General features: G+C 42.5%; 1 protein-coding gene across 4 annotated transcripts in view; it reads left to right on the top strand.

Moving 5' to 3' along the window:
- The first annotated feature begins 9,604 nt into the window (after positions 1 to 9,604).
- ATP13A5 (ATPase 13A5) overlaps positions 9,605 to 22,230 on the top strand; it is a 99,070-nt gene continuing 86,444 nt past the window's right edge. For 3 of the 4 annotated variants that reach the window (XM_024556343.3, XM_053918214.1, XM_024556342.3), the window contains exon 1: positions 9,605 to 9,940. In XM_024556343.3, coding sequence (XP_024412111.2) covers positions 9,881 to 9,940 — 60 coding nt within the window. In that variant the 5' untranslated portion in view covers positions 9,605 to 9,880. The remainder of the gene's footprint in view (positions 9,941 to 22,230) is intronic. The other variant, XM_071220592.1, reaches the window with a different exon arrangement.

The raw sequence follows: 22,230 nt of genomic DNA, 5'->3' as shown, positions 1-22,230 counted from the left end.
TCCTTGCTGTCTTCTCCCGACTCTGTCTCCTGAGTGTTTCAACTCCATGAAAAATCTGACAAAGCACCGGTGATGGACGCTGCACACAGATCAACTCCGGAAACTCACTTGAAGTTGTGGATGCCGCTAAAACCTGCTGAAATGTCTCATATATGTTGCATGTATTGTGTGCTGCACAACTCAAGGGGGCACCCTTCCCACTTTGTTGCAAGCCAAAAGTGATGACTCTGTGTGATAGCAAGAAGGCTCTATGGGTAAGTGAGGACTTTTACTTTTGTAACCACAAACATGGCTCTGCAATGAAGAGTCTCACCTGTCCCCCATCCAATTGGTTCCCAAGGCCCTGCGCTCTCTCTTGGCAGTCTCTCATGCAGACTCTCTTCTCCTCCAGGACCCTTGGCCACCACCTGCATGACTATAAGAGCCTCTTAGCTGGTCTTCCCGACTGAGGTTCCCTGTCTTTGCTTCTCAAGGTCTCTGGATTCTATGGCCGAACTGATTTCTCACATCCCTCATAGCCAGAAACCCCTCACAGTCTGCATTATCTACCAAATAAAGTACAGAGTGCTTACTAAGGATTTCAAGGCCCTTTGCACTGACCACATCTGGCCTCATTTTAGACATTTGTCCTTGTTCTCAGTAATGCAACAGACTGTTATTCCCAGCAATTAGTAAGTCACTTATTCCCATCATGCAGTCATTTTTTCACATCAATACCTTTGCTCATCCCGTTTTCTCTTTGGGAGCATCAATAATTACTACTCTTATCTCCACATATCAGAATCCCACCCATTTCTCAAGACCCAATCAGAATGCGGCTGGTCTGCCAAGCCAGAGGGACAGCCCTTTTTCTGCACATGCATCGCACTCTGCATATCCTTCCTTGGTGTGGTGCACAGCTCTGTTTGCCATGCATTACAGTCCTGCAGTATTTCAACTTCCTCCAGCTACCATGCAACCTTCCTTTAACCTGAGGCTGCATTCTCTGAGGGTAGAGATGAGGCCTCATGCATTTTATCTTCCCACTTTGTGTCTAGCATGGGGTCATGATTGGGGCTCAGCAAGCAGCTGTGACATGATTGAATAAAAAGAAATATAATCACTGTTAATTTATTTTTCCTCCTTTGTCTGCGAACATCTGTTTTCCACTCAGTACAAAGAAGCTGAACTAAAACAATAGGACTATGAATAAAAACAACCAAAAGTACAAAGTATAGTGATTCCAGTGTTGTGCTTTATGAGTTTGACTGTCCATTTATATAGTGGGCGTGTGGAGGTGGGCTGTGAAATTAGAGGGATTGGGTATATGCTACAAAGACTATCTCAATATGTAGAGGGACTTAAAGGCTTATTTGCACACACGTGCAAAGACTGCTAGGAAGACACTCAACCCAAGAGAAGAGACAATGGAGGCAAGCAAACTTGTTTAAAAACCAAACACTAGATTTTAGGGCACAGAGGCAAACTTTAAGTACAACTGCGTATGTATTTTCAATCTATCTACTTTTATCTTACTTTTTGGAACTTTTGCAATGGCCTAAGTAAAGGAAATCTGTGATAAAGTGGGGTGGGAGACAGAGAGACAGGGAAGTACATAGAGGCCCACTCTGTGGTCTGTGTGTCAGGGTGTAACAAAGGCTGGGGAGATAGAACGCACCTGTGGCCTGTTACCTGGCAATGATGAGACTCTGGGAGCGCAGGTGGGAGATGCATGCTGCTGGTGGCTGAGGGTACTACACAGAGACAAAGGTGACATAAATAGTCTGACGATGTCTCGAAGTGGCTAAAGGAGACAGAAAATGGTCAAAAAGAGATGGCAAATGACCAGGAGTGACACAATAGCATGTAACCGTAGAAGCCTGGGGTACCCTGCAACCAATCTTAGGGTCAGGCAAGACCCACAGAGGCCTCAAGGAGGAAGCAGCAGAAATCACCTTGGGCTGGTGGTCTGTGGCCTGTACAGCCACTACAGGTTGCAGGCGGGAAGAGCATGCTGCGACCAGGACTCCTGCATGCAACATTCTCTACACCTTCTTAATGAGGCAGGAGAGACTTCAGAGTGGCAGGGCTTCTGTGATCCTGGTTTTCATTACTGCCCAGGTTTGTGTGACCAGGTAAGCATATGTCATAAAGTAGAAAAGGTACATCCTCATTAGGTGAATGCCCATTTGGTGAAAGTTCATGCAAGAACACTTAAGGGACAACACTTTGAGGAAGTGACATGGAGCCCCAAAGCCACTCTTCAGCTGTGAGAATTTGATAAAGACTTAGCCTAAGAACTCAGCCACAATCCATGACTAAGTAGAAACTGATTTGATCTGGGGATAATTCTGTAGGTTTGGATTCTTCCTAGATGAATCCTGAATCTGATCCAGTCTGGATGCCAAGATTGTATTTGGGAAAGGCCCGAACTTTGTATCTGCCCACACTTCGCCCTAGCACAGCAGATAGGAAGGCTCACAGGCATCCCAGGGTAGAGTGGGTGGCTCAGGCCAGCAGAAGTCTGAGACTGCATCTGGAGCCTGTACGAGTGGGCTTTGGGGGAGTAGGAGCAGCTGCGCTAGCTGAGGTCATGAGCTCTCAACCAGGACCCCACGTCTGACCACATCCTCAGGAGCCACACAGCACTTGAAAGTCAATCTAGGAGTTGTACCCGTCTGAGCTCTGATCCTGACTTCTTCCATTTGTGGCTTTGAGCAAAGTAGTCACTATGTCTACATCTTAGTTTCCTAGGCTATTCCCATGAGAATATTATTTATTACTTCACCCATAACTGCAAAAAATCAAAGGAGATTAAATGTGACACTTAATTTCCTTTTCTACAAGTCTCAAGCTTTAAGGAGAATTCTTAAGTCTTGTTCTTGCACATAGCATAACTATTAAATGTGTTGAGTAAATCAGTAAAGAAGTAAATAAAAGAATGTATAAGTGGAGAATGAATGAACTAATGAACACACTACACACTTTTAGGAGTTGAATGAATATAATTCTATTTTAATTAAAATGTAATTATCTATGATTTACTGTTTAAATTTATTCTTTTTTAAGTTAATCTGCTTAGTTTTATTTATTTAAAATAAGCTAGAGAGTACTACCTCCAGCCTTTGTTTACTGAATCAATTACTTCCATTTCAAAAAAGGCAACTATTTTTTTTTAAGATTTCATTTGTAGCCCTTCTTTCCTCATCATCTGCCTATCCTGGAAAATTGCTTTATAAAGGGGCCTTTCTTGGATGATTGCCTAGTCTTCAAGGTCTCCCCTGAGATGCAAAGACCTGTATAAAACAGTCCAGATTTAGACATATTTGTGGGTGGTGTGGAGTTCGTCTTTTTGCTGTCCCATCACATTAGCCCATATCTCTGGGGAATAGTCCACAGCACTTCATAAGCCTCTTTTTGGAACATGGTTCTCCAATTTGACCCGTCATGAAAATCCCCAAGGAGCTTATTAGAAATGAAGTCCTTGGACATACTCAGTCAGGATCTCTGAGATGGGTCCTGGGGAACTGTACTTTCATCATGCTCTCTAGGTGGTTTCGATGCTGAATCAAGTTGAGGAACTGTACTTCTCAAAGAATAACTTAGATTATTTCCCCAGAGGTGCTATGTTGCACTTGTTTTTATAAAAACTCATCTACAATTTTTCCTACCAACTTCCACAGTGTTGACAGAACATTTTGTGGGATGTTTCCTTTGGAAATGCTGTGTTTGTCTCTGTGCATTCTCTACTCCATGTTATTAAAGTGGTCCATGGTGGAAAGAAACCCTGCTGATGGACCTCTCTCCCTTGAGGTGAGCACAGTGATCCCTGCTCTTTGTTACAGCTCTAAGTACTGCATCCTTGACAAAACAATCACCTGATGGCTAAGTTCAATGGGGAAAATATCGCCACCAGCCAAAGGTAAAAACATAGGATGGTGTTTAATATCTTGTATTCTTGAAGCTAGTTAAAAAATTATGTAAAAAACCCCACCTCTACTCCTTAAGATAGTCAGTCTAGCTCACCCTTCAGATAAGGGAAAAAAGAATAATCCTGGATCACGGGCAGGCTGAGTAACTCAAAGGAATCCTCATCTCTCCAACCATGTTAGATCATCTGGAATTGACTAGTAAGAAATCAACCAGCTTTAGACCATCCATTTGGAGGTTTATATTCTCCTTAGGATAGATCTTGGGGTCTGGTTCACTCTGTAATGAATCTATTCTGCATTTTTGTAACCATCCTTCCTCATCCCAGTTTTTTTTTCTTCTTGGGGAAGCCTCTTGAGTTAACCAACAGAACTGAACCCTTGCTTTGACCAGAGGCAATGCCAATTTCAGAAAAGTCTTCCCTTTCTGCGTGGCCTCCTTTACTGGGCTCCATGGCCATAAGCATTTCCAGCAGCAGTGAGGAGAGCAGGGATGCGAATTTCATGCTCACCAAGATATTGATCTGACAGTCCTGGGGCATTTCTGGCCACTACTCAGACTCCAGTTGGTGGCTTACCTGACAAACACGGTTAACATTTGAGTCATTCTTGCTGGCACTTCGTGTGCTCAGCCAACAAGCCAACTGACAGTCTGTGTCAATTTGTTCTGGTGGTCAGTCATCTGAAAAACCTTCCAGAATATTCAGCAAACATTCTTTTTCTATGCAACTACTAAATACACAGCGTACCGTGGCAATGTGGCATAAGCTTTGGCAATATTCAACACATTCCAGCAGTGTGAAATGAGCTATTGAATTGTCCTGGAACAATCTTAAAACCTTAGGCAGAAAGAGTAGTTAGAACAAATTCAGTGTGGTTGCATGGAAAAGTTTAAGATGAAGGAGAGAGGACGCTGGAGGCTTTGAAGTGAGAGTAGTGAGCACCAACCAAGTGAGAGAATGGAAAGATGCACTCTGCTTATATATATAGCAGGTGGTCTCCCTTTAGCCAAAAAAAAAAAGGTGATTATGTAGATCATGGAAAAAAGGTGATTATGTAGATCATGGGTAGTATACAAATATTAGGAACACTTAGTTCTTTCCTGAAAGTGGGTTCCCCAGAAACGGACACTGAGAATGGGTTTATTTTATAAAGGAAATATCCCTGGAAAAACTGGTGAAGAGACAAATAAGAATGTGATTTTGGGAAAAGTCTTAACCTCAATCCAATGCTGTCAGAGAGCTTTTGAATGTAAACTTTGCCTGAGTGTCCCAAGTGTCTGCAAGGCAGAAGCACTTCACACTCTAGCCTTAGTCCTGGGCTCCGTGGCGGTGGGGAGGAAACTCCGGGCACTTTTAGGTCTTTGCTGGGATGGGCCAAGGGGCTCAAGGGCAGTCCTCTGCAGAGCTGCAGGTTCAGGTCGTTAGAAGAAAACACACAAATGCCCGTGGAGGCATTGAAATCATCCAAAGGGATTTGAACAGACTACAGACATTATCTACTGTAGTCCTATTTTCCACTCTGCCACTGGCCATCCTAAAGGAAGAACTAATAAACATCCACCTGATCTGAAAGATGGAATGTTGTGAAGCAGAGTCTTCAGGTAGAAAAAGTGACTTATTCATTTATACAGTATTTGTTGAGCACCTGCCTTATCTGCCACTCCCTGAGCCAAGTGCTTGGATTTGAAGATGAATGGTTCTTTCCCTTGAATGTGATAAGGGCCATTTTTCACTTATGTATACAGAGCTGTGGGAAGAGTCCCCAACACAAAGTTGGTGGACCCAAAGGGCAGTGAGGACCACCGAGCCTTGGATACTTAAAGCATTAGGACATAAGACTGGCTCCATAATAAAGTAAGGCAATTAATACTTATTTGATGACTGGAGAGTATGTTTTTAAAATTCTAAATAGAAACAATTAAATATAAAAAAAACCCAATTGTTTCAATGGTCCACACCAAATTACATTATCTGTAATGCATAAAGCTAATTTTATAATAAAGACCAAGTAGAGCCTAGGATTTGACTCCCATGAGGGCCATGGAAGAGCTAGCTCTGCTACTTAACTTGTGTCTCTGCCCTTTTACAGGGCAGCTGGAGGAGCAGCCTTGCCTAGAATAGGAGCAGAAGTGAGAACCTCAGGGAAGAGTCATTAGTGGAAAAGGGAAGCCTCTTCATCATTGGGCAAGAGTCAGCTGTAAGTGGACAAGGTAGAATATTTCTTTCCCCTTTGCTTCACATGCTCTAATCAGAAGTCTCTGAGATGCCTTGTTTCTATTACCAGTTCAGATATTCCAACAAATGATCACTTTCAAATGTCATAATTCTGCCAACAGATTCTGAACCATTCCATTTCTATAGGAGGAAGACAGACACCTCAGTGGATCCAGCTAAGCAATGAACAGTTTACACATCTGTGACCAGGCAACCTTGACCCTGTCAGTGAGAGAAGAGCTTGTCAAAGCCATTTCGTAATATGGGTCACAAGACTAGCTGGAGGAAAGTAGAGGACCCAGAACATTTATATTCCGGAGCGTGGCTCCAGTAGCCTGAACTCAAGAGCAGAGTTCTAGCCTCAGTCATCTCAGTCGTTCTCCTTTTAGGGCCTAGAAAAGTTCACACGTGTGGGCAGAATTGAACTGAGAAGAACTGAAGAGTCTGGTGAACTACTATGACATGTCCCAGGGATGTTTTCTGTGAACTGTACAAAATCTAATTCGTTAGCTACACCATTCAGCTTTCCATTCCCTGGTTCCAATTTAATTGTCTAGTTTCCTCCCCCACCCCAAGGCTCTTCTTCAAAAAGGATGAAACAGCGTACATTGCAAGTTGAAATATTTTTGTATGATAAGTACAAATTTTAGGTCATACTAAATATTATTTTAGTTCATACTAAATTTATTTTAATAATAAATTAGTGTGGGTTGTTTTGGTGCAGTGGTGATTAGGATCAGAAGGGGTAAGGGTGTTGGCTCTGCTTATAAACAGATTAAGTGCAATTAAAGAGTAGAAATTTGATCACATCTTTGAATCCATATGTCAAGTAGAGGATTAGTCATGTACTGATGATCCAGAGTTTTCCCACCTGGTGGTTGTTGCAAAGAGCTCACAAGGTCACTCAACCAAATAGCATAGTCCACTCCCCACCCTGTCACATGATATTAGAGCCTCTAAGGTGTGCTTCTCCTTAGTCTGCAATCACCCAAGCCTTTCTCTTTCCCACCTTGTATAGCAGCCACCTCTGCACAGTGTTTGTCTTCCACCAGATGCTGAGTCCCTTAAGGAATAGGATCCAATCTGACCCATCCCTTTACCCCTCCCTGGGACAATTATAGGGTCTGTGTGGGAGAGACTGCTAGATGACCACCAAATTCATTTCCTCTTCTTCCTGACACACTGGTGAACCGCATATGCCATCAATCATGCAGCTAGGTGTGGTCATCGGAGTTCTAGCCATTTTTCCAGCACAATACACAGGACCTCTTCCAGGACTGGTCCATAGAAATTTTCACTGATTCTCATGCAAGACCGTTTTTATAAAATCGGGCAGCTCAGAACTCACATGTTGAAGACCGTGGAGACACAAGGTGAAAGGACCCTGGGCCTCTGAATCATGGCTTGGAGGAGGCACCCATCCACCCTTGTCAAAAGTATTCAAAGAGAGTCAGGAAGCTTTGACTAGAAATAGATGACAAAGATGTGCTCAAGGGTTTTAGAGTTTGCAAACCAGAAACACAACCAGGCAATACCCAGTGTTCTGAAGGAGAAATAAAAGTCTGAGAGTTTTATTGCAAAAAGTACATTCTTATGAAGAATTAGTTCTGCATTACTAGCCCCTGGATTGGTTCAAGGTGGAATTCATCAGATGTCCAATGATGTTCATCAGATGTCCAGTCTAGTCAATGGAACATTTTCTCTGAGGTCATTCATGTGACTAGCTGGATGTTTGGTGTGTGTCCGTGCATTAACACATACCACACTAATGTGTACCCAGGTATTGATGTATGACTGGAAAGTTCAAAAGTTTTAAGTTCCCAGAGTCAGTTAAAACAAGGGTAATCATTTCCTTGTGTCTCAGCCCACTTGGAGTTAATAACTGAGCAGTGTGACCACAGTGTCTTTATTGTATTTTTCACTCTCTTCCTCACACTCCTCTGCTGCCACACCAATGCCCCTCCAGCACCACAAACTTAGACCAACAATTTTTTGCTAAACCACAGAAAATTGTTATTTGTTGTTGTTATAGCGGTCAGCTTACCTTCACTAAACAGTCTTGCCCATGTAGACATTCAACACCATTTGTGAAATGGGAATCTCCATAATGCTCTGGTAGTCAGCAAAGAAAATAGCAAGAGAGTTTTGAAATCTAGATAAGACTGCAAATCTGGAGCAGTTTCTCCTTTATGTCCTGGGGAGGTGAAGACGGAGAATACTGTGCCTGCCAAGTAGGAGGATGTGTTGTGGTTCTAATACACTCCACCATGTCTCTTGCTTCTTCATTTATAAGCCTCATGGACTAGAGGTGGAGACACCCCACCTCTCCTAATCCATATAACCCCCCATTCCTTTACCACTCTAGAATCAGAGCAGAGTTCTAGAGAAAATATAGCAGGAGAGAAGGTAATATTTCCTGGTGGGAATAAACTGGACTAGAGAGAAGAGGCCTGGCTCTGAGTCCTGAATCTGCCATTATTTTGCTGGGTAGCTTTGAACAAACTTCTTTTTCATCTCTGTGTTTTTTGTTTTCCGGAAATTATGTTTTGAGTCAGATTGTGAAGGGAGAAGAGATACTCTCAATCACTTCCTTTGGTTTCATTCTGAATGGGAGGCTCTTTAAAGTTCAAAGACTTGGCTTCTGCGGGGATCATCGGTTCTTTAGGCCACTAGTGAGGAGACCAGGGTTAGGACTAAAGGGAGGCATAAGCTAAAGGGAGACACTCATCCTGTCCTTAGTGAATTCACAGCTTAGAGGAAGGCACTCCCACCAACTCTAAGGCTACTTCTCCCGCAAGAAACTCTTTTATCCACTTCTCCCTCTTGCCCCTGCCTCCCTGCTGCATACATAAACACAGTAGGTACCTTTTTCATCCTTTAAAGGAATGGCTAAAACAGAGAGGTGTGATTATACGGCTGTGGAAATTTAGATAACATCCCCAATAGTCAGCCTTCTTAGCTCCTCCTTTTTCCATATGCTTTACGTATTGAAAACTTTTGTAAACTAATAAGGGAAAGTGAAAGAAATCAAATCATCATTATTATAGTTTACTATTTAAAAGCTTGTCTCTTCTCGATTAGTGTTATGATTATGGGGATGATGATGATTATCTCTTACTGAGTGTGAAGGGAGCTATAGTTAGCCTTTTTACAAATATCATCTTAAATCCACACACCAACTCTATAGTTATTATTGATATTTTACAAAGACACCCAAAGTTATATTTTAAGTTACTTGTCCAGGTTCATCAGTAATGCAGGGATTAGAATTTAGAGTTTTCTGATTCCAAAATGATTCCTGCGTTCCCAGTCACGAGCCAACCTCTCTTCCTTCTATTCTCTTCCCACCCCCAATATGTCCACCCTTTTTTCATGGTGTTTTTATTCATCTGTCACTGGTTAATCCTGTTGTCTCAGGCTTTTAGCAAAGCGGTCATTCTGCTCATTGGCTGAGACATTTATGGACAGCACAGGACAATATTTATTTAGTTCAGCAGCTTAAGTCTGGAGACACTCACATCTAGCTCAGCAAATAAGTACTAGGAAGAAGAAAAAAAGCCAATAGATTAACAGACTAATCCTGCGGTTGAGGAGAGAGTTTCTTCTCTTTCCTTTGTGAGCGTGGTAGATGAGGTGTGTGCCGAGAGACTTTACTCACCTGAGAACAGCCACGACAAGTAGTGACTGTACAGCGTTCGCATAAGCCTCCGTGGGTTTGACATTTCCCTAAGGAAATATCCAGGGGGTCCTGTTTAAATGGAGAAGGAAAGTAAGGACCATCGGGCTTTGCTCAACCGAGGAGAGGAGAATGAACTGGTGAGTCTTCCCTTCTTTTTTTAAAGTATATTTTTATTGATTATGCTATTACAGTTGTCCTCATTTTCCCCCTTTACCCCCTTCCACCTGGTACACCCCTTCCCTCCAGCAATCCCTCCCTTTTAGTTCATGTCCATGGGTCGTGTGTCTAAGTTCTTTGGCTTCTCCCTTTCCTATACTGTTCTTAACCTCCTTCTGTCTATTTTGTTCCTACCAATTATGCTTCTTAATCCCTGCACCATTCCCCCAGCTCCCCCTTTCCGTCCCAGCTGATAACCCTTCAAAAATGATCTCCATACCTATGATTCTGTTCCTGTTCTGGTTGTTTGCTTAGTATTTGTTTTTGTTTGTTTTTTTTTTCAGATTCAGTTGTTGATAGTTGTGAATTTGTTGCCTTTTTAATGTTCATGGTTTTGATCTTCTTTTTCTTAAATAGTCCCTTTAACATTTTATGTAATAATGGCTTGGTGATGTTACAGTCTTTTCAAAGTACCCAAGGTTGTGGGCAGGGGCTATTGAGGTGATGTTGGCTTTAGGACCTGGAGAGGTCTCAATCTGGTAAGGCTCCTTGAGGTCCCAGGGCACAGTTTGATAGTGAGACCTGCAGGGGCTGGGAACATATGTCTTCTAGAGGACGGCACTCCTTCCATCCTTACATGCACAGGACTGCGTGCAGCCTGCCCCCCAGACATTATGCAGAGTGATCAAGTGCACTCTTACATGGAGCTCACTGAGGTGTTCTTCTGGGCCTTAATGTAACTGGACAAACTCAGGCAAACACCGAACTATTTGTCATTATTCTCATGTTCCTGGTGTGCACGTACAGCTGTGGCTCAGGGCGCTTTGGGCGGAAGTCATGCTCTTTGCACAGAGAGGCTGTAAGCACCGAGGACTGAAAAAGGAAGACAGTGTGGCCTGGGATTTAGCACATATTTAAAAAAGCGTTCTTACTTCTGTGGTTCTTTTACCCCCACTGCTTCTTTCACCAAACGTATATGAACCTTCAAAAATAATCACTGAAAGCTTGTAACTCCTACAGTGTCTATTGGGTGCTGACAAGTTGACCTTTACTATTTTATTTGCTCTGCAGAACTCAGAGAAGAAATTAATCCTATTTCATAGGAAAGAAACCTGAGACCAGGCAGGTTGAATAACTTGCAAGGTCATCAGCCTGCAAGGGACACGCTGGATAGCCAGCCCACTCCTCCCCTCTTCACAGCTGATATGTTCCTGCTGCAGTAGTGGCTCTAGTCAGGCAGTGAGAGAGGGAGACGGAGAGAGAGGGGCACGGACACAGAAGGCGCCCTGGGGGCAGACGGGAGCCCAGAGGATCGGGCTCACACGTCAGAAGGGTGTCAGTTTCCTGCCTGGCCTCTCGGCCCCTATGATTTCTGTGGGATATTCATCCATCTACCCTTGTTTGTTAGCCTAAGGAAAAAAGTGATTTAATCACTTGCATTGCCCAATACAGCAACCCTGGCCACACGTGGGGCTGAGCACTAGAAAAATAATAGCTAGTTGGAAATGAAAGGTGCTATAGTGTAAAATACACACAGGGCTTTGAAGACTTAGTTGAAAAAGTGTAAAACGTCTCATTTTACATTGGTTGCACATTGAAATGGCATTTTGGATTTGTTGGGTTAAACAAAATATATTACGGAAATTAATTTCACCTGCTTCTTTTTGCTTTAATGTGGCTTCTAGGAAATTTAAATAACAAATGGGGCTCTTATCAGTTTATTGTTGATTTTGACAATGATAGGGTGCTTTAAAATCTTCAGCCTGAAGGGGTTCACAGGATATGTTCACAGTAGAACAACTCTGTGCCAATACTGATGTTTTGTTCAACACGTAGATGACTGTTCATAAAAATCTCTGGTTGCTCTTTGTTTGTCTCTAACTAGGTGTTCTATCTGTATAGTTTGTAGCCTAGTATTTTAGTTCTTAATCACTGAGGAAGCCTGGGTATGAAGTCATTCAATAACAGGCCAGGCGGCACAATTTACTTTTCTGCTGGTGATCAATGATTCTAGAGCTACCCACCGAAAACCCTGTGAAGAGTCCCACTAGGCTTATGTCAAGTAGTCAGGGAGTGTTGGGGGGGGAGGGGGAGGAGGTAGATTTCTCCTCCGTAAATATTACTTGTGAGCTTGGGCTCAGAGCCCAGACGCACGTCCTATCCAGGTGAATCAGAACCCTGGGTGAGGTAGGTAGACCTGGGGGGTACAGGGGTCCCAAGCTGAGAGGAAGCTGCTGCCTAGCTCCAAGCAACTGCTGTCCTGCAGTCCACAGGCCCCGTGCTGTCAGCTCTTTAGTTTGACAGGGAAGCCAGAAATCAGTATGCTTATGTGAAATTGCCTTATTATAAATTTTGGAAACAAATTCTTTTTTTTTTTTAATGATAATCAGTAGGCCAAACTAAACCTGGGGTTGGTCTTGCCCCAGGCTTTGGGAGCTGTCAGTCCGTGACCTTTACAGCCTCTCCCCACTTGTTCTTACTTTCCCAAAAGTTCCCCACAACCCTTTCTGACTTCTGTTTGCATTTATTGTTTCAAGCTGACAATCACATGTGATTGCGCGAGAGGATCTGAGGTGAAAATGACACACCGTTCAGGCAAACAATAAATTCCTTCCATCAAACAGCCACACGAAGGTGGGGAGGTCCCGTGCAGTCGGAGTCATTTTGCTGAGCTCAGGTGAACATAGAGCATCGCGCTAGCCTCCAGAGCTGAGCCTTGTTGCCATTCCTGTCTGCCTTTCTTTGGCCCGCCCTCCTTCAGCAGAGGGAGATGCTAATATTGCGTGGGGCACTGCGCCAGGCACTTGACAAACTGTATTTCATGTCACTCTCGCAACAGCCCATGTGATAGACACCCTCACTATACAGGCCTTTATTGTTTTTCCCTAACTCCTCCCTCTCACTCTTCCTCCTCTTCGCTACTAACAAGCTCCAACGGTCTCCTTCTCCTTCACCCGTCATTTTCCCAAACACTTGCCCTGCCTAGATATTTTATCAGCCTCTCCAATCACAGTCAACTTTTTTTGTGTCTTGATCTCTCAGGATCCACAACGTTCCTAATAGCCCACAGGATCCTTCACAACATCAGACCTCAAATGATCCTGGAACCTCTGGCTGTGGAGCCCAGTGCCTCAGGGAATGGGCTTTGGTCTCAGGCAGTCCTGGGTTTGAATTCTAGTCTGTTGGGCAAGTCACTGAACCTCTCTGAGTCACTTGTAAAGTGGGGATAGTAATGCCTACCATTGGAATTGTGGTGGGGACTAAATGAGGTAACACAGCCTTTCCAAAATACCTTCTGTAAGGTAAGACAATGTTGTTCATAGGTATCATATAAAACATCTCCTTTTTCATTCTATCATTAGGCTTGAGAAATACGAGGTGAAACAGGAAGGCAGATAACAGCAGGGCCTCTCAGAGTCTCTAGTGTATTATCTTGGTTCTTTGCGAATTTCTCAGAGGAGCATCTTTCCTCCGTGAGGACGTGTGCATTGTTGTTTTGTGGCTGATGTTCCATGGAACCCCCACAAGAAAGGGCGGGGTGTTTTCAATGGGTGAGAGCTGTTGTTTGATCATTGTTATCCTTCTAGGAGAAAAAAGTCACTTATGTCTGTTTAGCCAGAGCCTCTGCAGGCGCGTTATGTGCAGTCAGCCTCTGCTTCGGGGTCTGCTCTGGCCGCACTTGCTGCGTTTACTTGCTGGAGAGATGGTCTGGAGCCTGGCCCCTGAGCCAGAAGCCCTGCTTTATTTGTATCTGTTGTGAAGCCCAGGCATTCCATCAGTGCCCCCCTCTGCACAGGCACATACCCACTAAGTGTCATAACTACAAGTGGGAGCAGCCCCGGGGGCAAAATGGAAGACACGGGACTGATAGGAGAGCACTCAGCCTCAGGGTACCTTTTTCCTGGGAAAGCAGAGAGGAACCCTGGACTCTAAAACAGCAGATCTGGGCTTCAGTCAAGACTCAGCTGCTAACAGTGTAGCCGTGGACCCCTCTGAGGGCCTCGCTAGCTGCTGACTCACAAGCTTTGTGAGGGTAACAAACAAAACGGGGAAAGAGCTGTGAGAGTGTGAAGCATTCACTTACATGCAGGGAGTCACGCGTCATGATGTGTAGCTGGAAACACGCAGAGATACCTGTATTAAGTGAAATTGCTGTTGACGCTATTTCCCCTTTCTCTGAATAAACCTGGAGAATGATCACCGTTTGAGGTCTACCTTTATAAAAACAACTAATGTGTGAAGAGTTGGTGAGAAAAGTCTGAAACTTTAAAAATCTGGGTTATTTTAAACAATGCCACACACTTGTCATCTTCCATTAACATACAAAAAACACTCAAAAGATTAACATGCAAATTAAAAAGTAAGCCCTATCGTGTCTTCAGTGAAATTTATATTAACAGCTGGGATGAAGACAAACTTATGTCATCTTCAAACGACACCTCACTATGAAGGAGAGACAACAATATAGGCGACAGAATCACGATTCAAAATGTTCTCTAGGCTGGATTATAGGAGAGAAACTGGCAAAACGCAATGTATTAGGGCCTCAGTATGTTAGCGCCTAATCCACATATTAATCCTCGAGTTTTTCTTTCTTTATTATTTTTATCTTTATTCTTTTGTTTTCCATTACCATTTAGTCCCCTTATATCCCCCTCCCCCCAGCAATCACCCTACTGTTGTCCATGTCCATGAGTCCTTTTTCCTTTTTGCTCAAAATTATTATCAAAATACAAGGTGAAGGTATTAATGACTAGGGCTTAGTAGATATTCATGAAAAAGCAATTCAAGTGCTTCATTTGGCTCTGAGTGCATTAGTTGCTGATATGGTATAGCTATAAAACACATCGGTCCTTGGCTGTCTCCACAGAAGTCTGCTGTAAAGAACAAAATAATAGTCCTGCTATAGTCTGTACTATTTAGGAAACCTCCAGGAAGTTATACGTCATTCTAAGATTCCTATAAGGAGTGTAGGGTACTCAGAGGGGTATCTGGATATCACAATTAAGAACTGTTTCAAAGACATTGGGAACAGTTTTCCAAAGAACAGTCACGGTCATTGTCTTCCAGTAGTTGAGTGGCTGATGGGGAGGGCAGAGTAGAGGTTGGCAGCCTGATTTATTTTCCTGATGGAAGAACTTCATAACCATCTGTTGTGGCAGAATCTTCACATGACTCCCCTCTAGTGACCTTTGCCCTTATGATCTCCCCCAACTGAGTGTGAGCAGAACCTGCAAATATGATGAGCTACAATTCCTGTGATTATATTATGTTATATGGCAAAAGGGGATTTTACAGATCTAATCAACAAGGACTCAGATAAGTTAAACAAAAGAGAGATTGTTTGGGTGAGTCTGACCTAATTAGGTGACCCTGGAAAAGAGACGAGGCTCTTCCTGAAGTCAGAGACTTAAAGAATGAGAGAGATTTGATGCCAGGGAGGTTTTCCACCACATCTTTGACGATGGAGGATTTAATGTGCAGGAACTCTATGTGACCTCTGAGCACTGAGAACTGAGAGTAGCTTCTGGCTAACAACCAGCAGAAGAATGGGGCCTCCTGAAGCTACAAGCAACTGAATCCTACCAAAAACCATGGGCCTTGAAAGAGGTCTTTGACCTCCAAAGGGACATAGTCCAGGCAACACCCCGATTTCAGTCTTGCGAGATGCTAACCGGACTCCAAACCCATGGAAACCGTGAGATAATTAATTTGTGTTGTTTTAAGCCACTAAGTTTGTCAAACAGCAATGGTAAACAGAGACACTGTCACAGCTGTCCCACAGGGAAGGCGCAGCACTGTGAGCAGCCTGTCTTAAGCAGAAAACAGATACTCATCTGCGAGGGACTGTGACAGCTACTTTTTTCAAGAGAATATTTTGAACCGAACAATCTCTGAGACGCCCTTGTTTAGTGATGCTTGCATTCCATGAATGAACTTTAAAAGAGCATGGCATATTGTTCCATGTTCTTAGTCTAGGGCAAATTCTGGTTCCAGAATCACCTGCTAATCACCCATACATCTCATTTTCTTTTTACCCACCTTAGGGCTCTTCCACCATTAGCCTCATCAAACAAGTGTCCTGAGTTGCACTCTCACTTCCGGGAAGACCATATGTTCGTACGTTTGTTATAGTAGTACCATGCTTGGAGCTGAGAGTGATATATGTTCATCTGGTATCGGGCTTTGATTTGCACTGCTGAAGGATAAAGGGCCTGTCTTACTCCAAAAAAAAAAGCATAAGGGAATTGTTTCAATGATTATTTTGAACATCTTTAAGACTCAATTTCTTTAATCTACAAATAATTTATACATATCATTGTCTATTCTAATAAATAATAGTTTCTATTTCATAGGGTTGTTCCAGAACACTCTTTTTAAAAAAACTGAGATTTAATTGACAGATAAATTATTGGCTTGGCCAAAAATCTGTAGGGTTTTTTCCAGAAAATAAAAGATGTGTATTTTTCATTTTCACCAATAACTTTATTGATTTGAGTATTTTGAGTATGTTGGCTATCTCCTGTGTGGTATAGTATTGATGTCTCGATTTGATCGCTATCAACTTCAATTAGTCTGCCCGACCATGGAGCATCGTCCAGTGAGAAATCTCCAGCACAAAATCTTTGCAAACCGCTTTTGACATGTTCGATCAGTCATAGCACCTTCTCCATACACTGCAGAAATCTTTTTTCCTGTGTTTCAGTTGAGTTTTTACATTTCTTGAGATATAAAATATAATATGCCAAAAATGTTGCCTATTTTCTTCCATCTTCAATATTAAAATGGCTACACAAAAATTTACTGATTTTGCTAAATTAAAAAAAATTCATGCTGATATGACAGCTGTCACAATACAATCTAACAAAATTATTTTGAATGAATATTATTTTGAACTAAGCCCTGCTAAAGCCACCTTATGGAAAAAACCCCACGTTTTTGGCCGACCCAATATATTGGTTTCAGGGGTACAACATATTGATTCAATATTTGTATATACTGTGAAATAATCATCACAATAAGTTTACTTAATACCCATCACTACCCATCATAGTTACAATGTTTTTGTCCTTGTGATGCAAACTTTTAAGATTCACTTTTAGCAACTTTCAACTATGTAATACTATTATAGCTGAAATATATAATATGACTCTTATTGACTGTAGTCACTGTGATATTGTGATTTATTAAAAAAAATATATGCACCCCTCTGTTCATTGCAGCATTATTTACAATAGCCAAAATTTGGAAGCAGCCCAAATGTCCATCAGTAGATGAGTGGATTAAAAAAAATGTGGTACATTTACACAATGGAATACTACTAGGCCATAGAAAGAAGGAAATCTTAGCTTTTGCACCATTGTGGATGGGACTGGACAGCATTATGCTAAGTGAAATAAGCCAGTCAGAGAAGAATGAGTACCAAATGATTTCACTCATCGATGGAATCTAATGAACAAAATGAGCTAACAGATAAAATAGAAACAAACTCATAGATACAGAGAACAGACTGACAGCTGTCAGAGGGGAGGGGTGTTGTGGGTCTGGGTAAAAAAGGTGAAAGGATTGAGCAACAAACAAACTCATAGACACAGACAATAACATGGTGATTACCAGTAGAAGAGGGTACAGCGGGGTAAATGGTGATGGGAAGTGACTTGAGTTGGGGTGGTGAACACACAATACAATATACAGATGATGTCTTATAGTATTGTACACCTGAAACCTATATAATTTTATTAGCCAATATCACCCCAATAAATTTAATAAAAAAGAAAAAAGGAAAGAAATGTACTGGGTCTTGGTCTGGCACAGAGCTCCTGAAAACCTTGGAATTTCCTGATGAAAGCAACAAATGTGCCTTTTGTTATGCTAATAAGATGACTTTTGGGCTTCACCTAATGGTGGAGGCTGGTTGTCAGGAGAAGAAACCCTGTAATTGGAGGATTGGAACTTCCAGTCCCACCTCTCTGGACTCCAGGGAGGAGAGAGGGGCTGGAAGTTGAATCAGTTGCCAATGGCCAATGATTTATCAATCATGCCTAGGTAGTAAAGCCTCCACAAGAACCTAGAAGGCCTGGGTTCAGAGAGCTTTCTGGCTGGTGAACATGTGGAGGTGATGGGAGTGTGGCCACCTGGAGAGAGCACGGAAGCTCAGTGCCCTTTCCCATACCTTGCCTTTGCATCTCTTCCGTGTGGCTGTTCCTGACTTGGGTCCTTTTATATGAAGCAGTACTCTAGTAAGTACAATGTTTCTCTGAGTTCAGTGAACTGCTCTCACAAGTCAATCGAGCTCAAGGTAGGGGGGTTCTGGGAACTTCCAATTTGTAGCCAGTTGGTTGGAAGTATAGGTTGTTACCTGGACTTGCGACAGGTGTCTGGAGTTGGGGGGAGGCAGTGTTATGGCACTGACTTCCAGGAAGACCATATGTTGGTACGTTTGTTATAGTAGTACCTCAATGTGTGGGATAAGGTGCTCTTTTTGCTTAGACAGTGTCAGAATTGAGTTGAATTGTAGGATATCCAGCTGGTGTTCAAGAATTGTTTTATGTTGTGTGAGAAGCCCCTCCACACACACACACACACACACACACAAGCGCACACAGTGAGAGTTGGGTCCAGGAACTCATAAGTGTCACCCTGCTAGAAAAGTTCATTCTTATTGGTAAATACAGTCACGTGAAAGTGCTTCAAGTGGACATTTATTCCACTCTAGGGGCACTCCATGGCACGAATGCTGGGCAAAATATAGAAAACTCTAATTAAAAATGCCTACTTATTAGTGATATTCAGCAAAAATGACTACGTATGGCCAAACCCAAGCAGTGATTGAGGGTAAGGGACAATGACCACACTAACACAGCCCCTCAGTCGAGACAGTGCTATCTTTGCATTAAAGAAAAGATCCTGGAAGCGTGGCAGAGTTAGAGATAAGAGAGCAAAGTTTTAAGAATGCCGTCCTAACACCTATGGGAACACAATTTGGCATGTCCAGATAAAAATAACAATGGGTAGATTGTGAATAATGAATAGAAGCTTGGCAGGGTTGTTTTTAAAAGAAGGAAGATAAAGCATGATGAATTCTAGTCTCGCGAAAGGACTCAGAAATATTATTTCCTTGTCTCTGACTCAAGGGCCTGAAACTTGTGGCCTCCATGGAAAAGGCTTCCTCACTCTAAGATTATTGGAACTTCTCACCCATGGAAAAGCCTAACATGTCATAGCTAAAACCTGGCCTTGCCATTCACAGGAGATAATTGTAATACTGAGAGTTATTTATGTCCTGGGTGAGTAAATAACTTTATACTTCGTGCTGTTGTGAGAACCTCAGTGTAAGTGAAAGTGTTATGAACACCCAACCCAAATGCCCATCCCAAGGACGTGAAGCACACACTACTGTGCCTGTGCATGGTGGTCACACGACTGATCTTTTTGATGGATGAACACACAGTGAAGCTAAGAATAAAAGGATTTACGAAAACTGAAAAGGACCTGTTCACACAAGGCTGTCGTGCATAAATGCTAGTACTCCGGCTGCAATGAAAATTCATGAACCAGGACAGGGGAGACCCAAGGGGAGGGCTCCATATGACTAAGAGGGTATTTAGTGAAGCAGCACCCCGTAGTTCTTCTTTCCTCAGAGATTTAGCCAGTTGGTTCTATCTTTGATGGTAACAATAGGAGGTACCTATAAAGAAAAGAAAGAATAATAATTTAAAAAGTGCTTTTTATGTGCTAGGGTTTCCTATATGTTCTCACTTAATCCCTGTAAGTTAGCCCCTCAAATATCCATTTTATAGCTGAGGAAATCAAGGCTCAGTTATGTAACATATACAAGATCACATTACATAATATCAGAGGATGTTCTATCACACTGCTTTCCTCTTGTACAAGTGGAAAATGATTGTGCTGGTTTGTGTGCATGTGCACATATACATGTGTGTGCATGCACACTCATATGTATAGTTATGATGTCTAGTTAACCTTTGAATCAATTGGGTATTTACCTTAAAACCTTTCTCTCACTTTCACTTACTGCAAAGTGAGCAGTCTTCTTTTTGGCCTCTAATTGACTTCAAGTTTGACAATTAGTGCTCTGTGGCGAAAGCAAAAATTCCATTTAAGCCGTTGGATCAATCACTTTGAGAAATACGACTTGTGGTTTTGGCAAATAACATTTAGTCCGGAATATTGCCTGTGGTCAAATCATTTCACACTGGTTTGAAATTTTGTTGACCTGTATATTACCCAAGCTAACATTAACTCTTAACACATATTGCGTGCTCAAAATGTTTCAGGAACTGAGCTAATGCTTTGCATATATTATCCCGTTAGTTGCTCACAGCAACCCTAGAAGATGCTTATTGCTATTATTCTCATTTATGGAGGAGAAAATTGAGTCATCGGAAGAAGTAAAGTGGATTGCCCTAGGTCATTTGTGCAGTTACATAGTAGAGAATTTGAACCTGTTTTTTTTTATGCCATACCCCCACCTTTTAACTGCTACACCAGATTACTGCTGTTGCGTTTTACAACCAGTCACATTTCTCACGTGAGGAATTTAAAGTTTAGGGAATTAAAGTCATTTGCTGTGATCACATTAACTAGTAACTGATGGAGCAAGAAACAGAAGTGAGAACTTCTAGAAGGCAATGGGTGGGGGATAAAGAACAGAGGCTCTGCCGATAGACCTCCGTGGGGCTCTAAACTGACCTTAGGCAACCACCTCTGTCAAAACCCACGTGTGTATTTCATTGTTACTCCCAATGCCACTGGTTCTTCTGTACTCTGGGCTTAGCAAAAGTCATTAGGGCTATGGTACCTGCCCTGGTATCTGGAATACAGCATTCTGGTGGGAAATAAGAGAGGGAACATCACTGATTAGAGAGAATACAATTCAAGTCTCCGTGAAGATGAGCGCAACCTCTATGCTTTTCAACTCAACTCATAGGTAGTGCCAGATCTGGGTTCCTTTGGATCAGAGCCTGTTTCCATTTCCAACTCCGACTTAGTACATTCACTTCAAGACTAAAAGAGTCACCTCTCTTCTCCTTTGATTGACCTGTTATCAAACAACCTGCTGGCATTGACTGAGAGCTTGCTTTTTGTTCCACACCTTACAGGGGTGGCCAAACTTTTGGCATCTCTGGGCCACACTAGAAGAATTGTCCTGGGCCACACATTAAATACACAAACAGTAACAAAAACTAATGAGCAAAAAAAGGTTTTAAGTAAATTTGCGATTTTGTGTGGGGCCACATACATAGCCATCCTGGGCCACATGCAGCCCGCAGGCCGTGGGTTGGACACCCCTCATGACTTCTTATTTAGTCCGCACCACTATTCTTCCAGGTGTGTTTATTAAAATCCCCTAAGTACCAAGATGGAAGCTGAGACCTAGAGAAGTTAAATCCTGAGGTCACGTAGGAAATAGGTGACAAAACTCACTTGACTCCAGGAAGCCACATATAATGGGTTTGAGATTCTGATCCTCTCACTCCTGTTCCCGGTATCTTTACATTTATAAGACCTTTGGATTCTACTTACCTTCCTCTTTTACAGTATAAATATTACCGCCAGCTGCCTCCTCTACTCTGCATTTCTTAGTGGACTTTATCAGGGGTATATAAATATTTAGGAGAAAGCTCAGTGACTCTTACTGCATCAGAAGACTAATCATTTAGAACAATCAACTTATAATCGACATTAACTAGTCAAAGTGGAGACACACAAACATTGATTCACTCTGACACTGGCCAGCCAATTAAGAGTATTTGGTTAAAAGAATGTCAGATAAAGTAGTGATTCTTTTAGCCCAAACCTGTAGTCCCATACCTGACACTGTACCCTCTGGGAAAACTGAGAAATAGTCTAGGAAGGAATTTTACCAAGGAATATGAGGTCAGTTTATCAAAGAAGCAAAACTATAGCTTCTGTTCACTTTGCTGAATGAGCTACACATATCTAAAAGCTACTCTGACATGTACAAGTTCCTACTTCCTTACTCCGACTTAATTTTTGAACAGGCAGGATAAAACCTGCTGACATTTTGATTGAGGTGTCCCCAGCCATGAGCAGTGTTGTGCTTAGAGACCTCTTCGCCTACCTATCTCAGTTATTGGGGATGCGATTTTCCCTCTGCTCCAGTGGAAGTCGTCCATTCTTCCCGATCATCACCAGGATGCAGCTACAGTCTTCTAGGACACCGAACCTCTCTCTCTCCCTCTCTCTCCCTCCCTGTCCCTCTTACTCATTTCTGATATTATGCAGC

This window comes from Desmodus rotundus, chromosome 2 (genome assembly GCF_022682495.2).
Source record: "Desmodus rotundus isolate HL8 chromosome 2, HLdesRot8A.1, whole genome shotgun sequence".
Taxonomy (NCBI): domain Eukaryota; kingdom Metazoa; phylum Chordata; class Mammalia; order Chiroptera; family Phyllostomidae; genus Desmodus; species Desmodus rotundus.
Note: the sequence above shows the minus strand (reverse complement) of the source record. Positions and strands in the feature narration are given on the sequence as shown.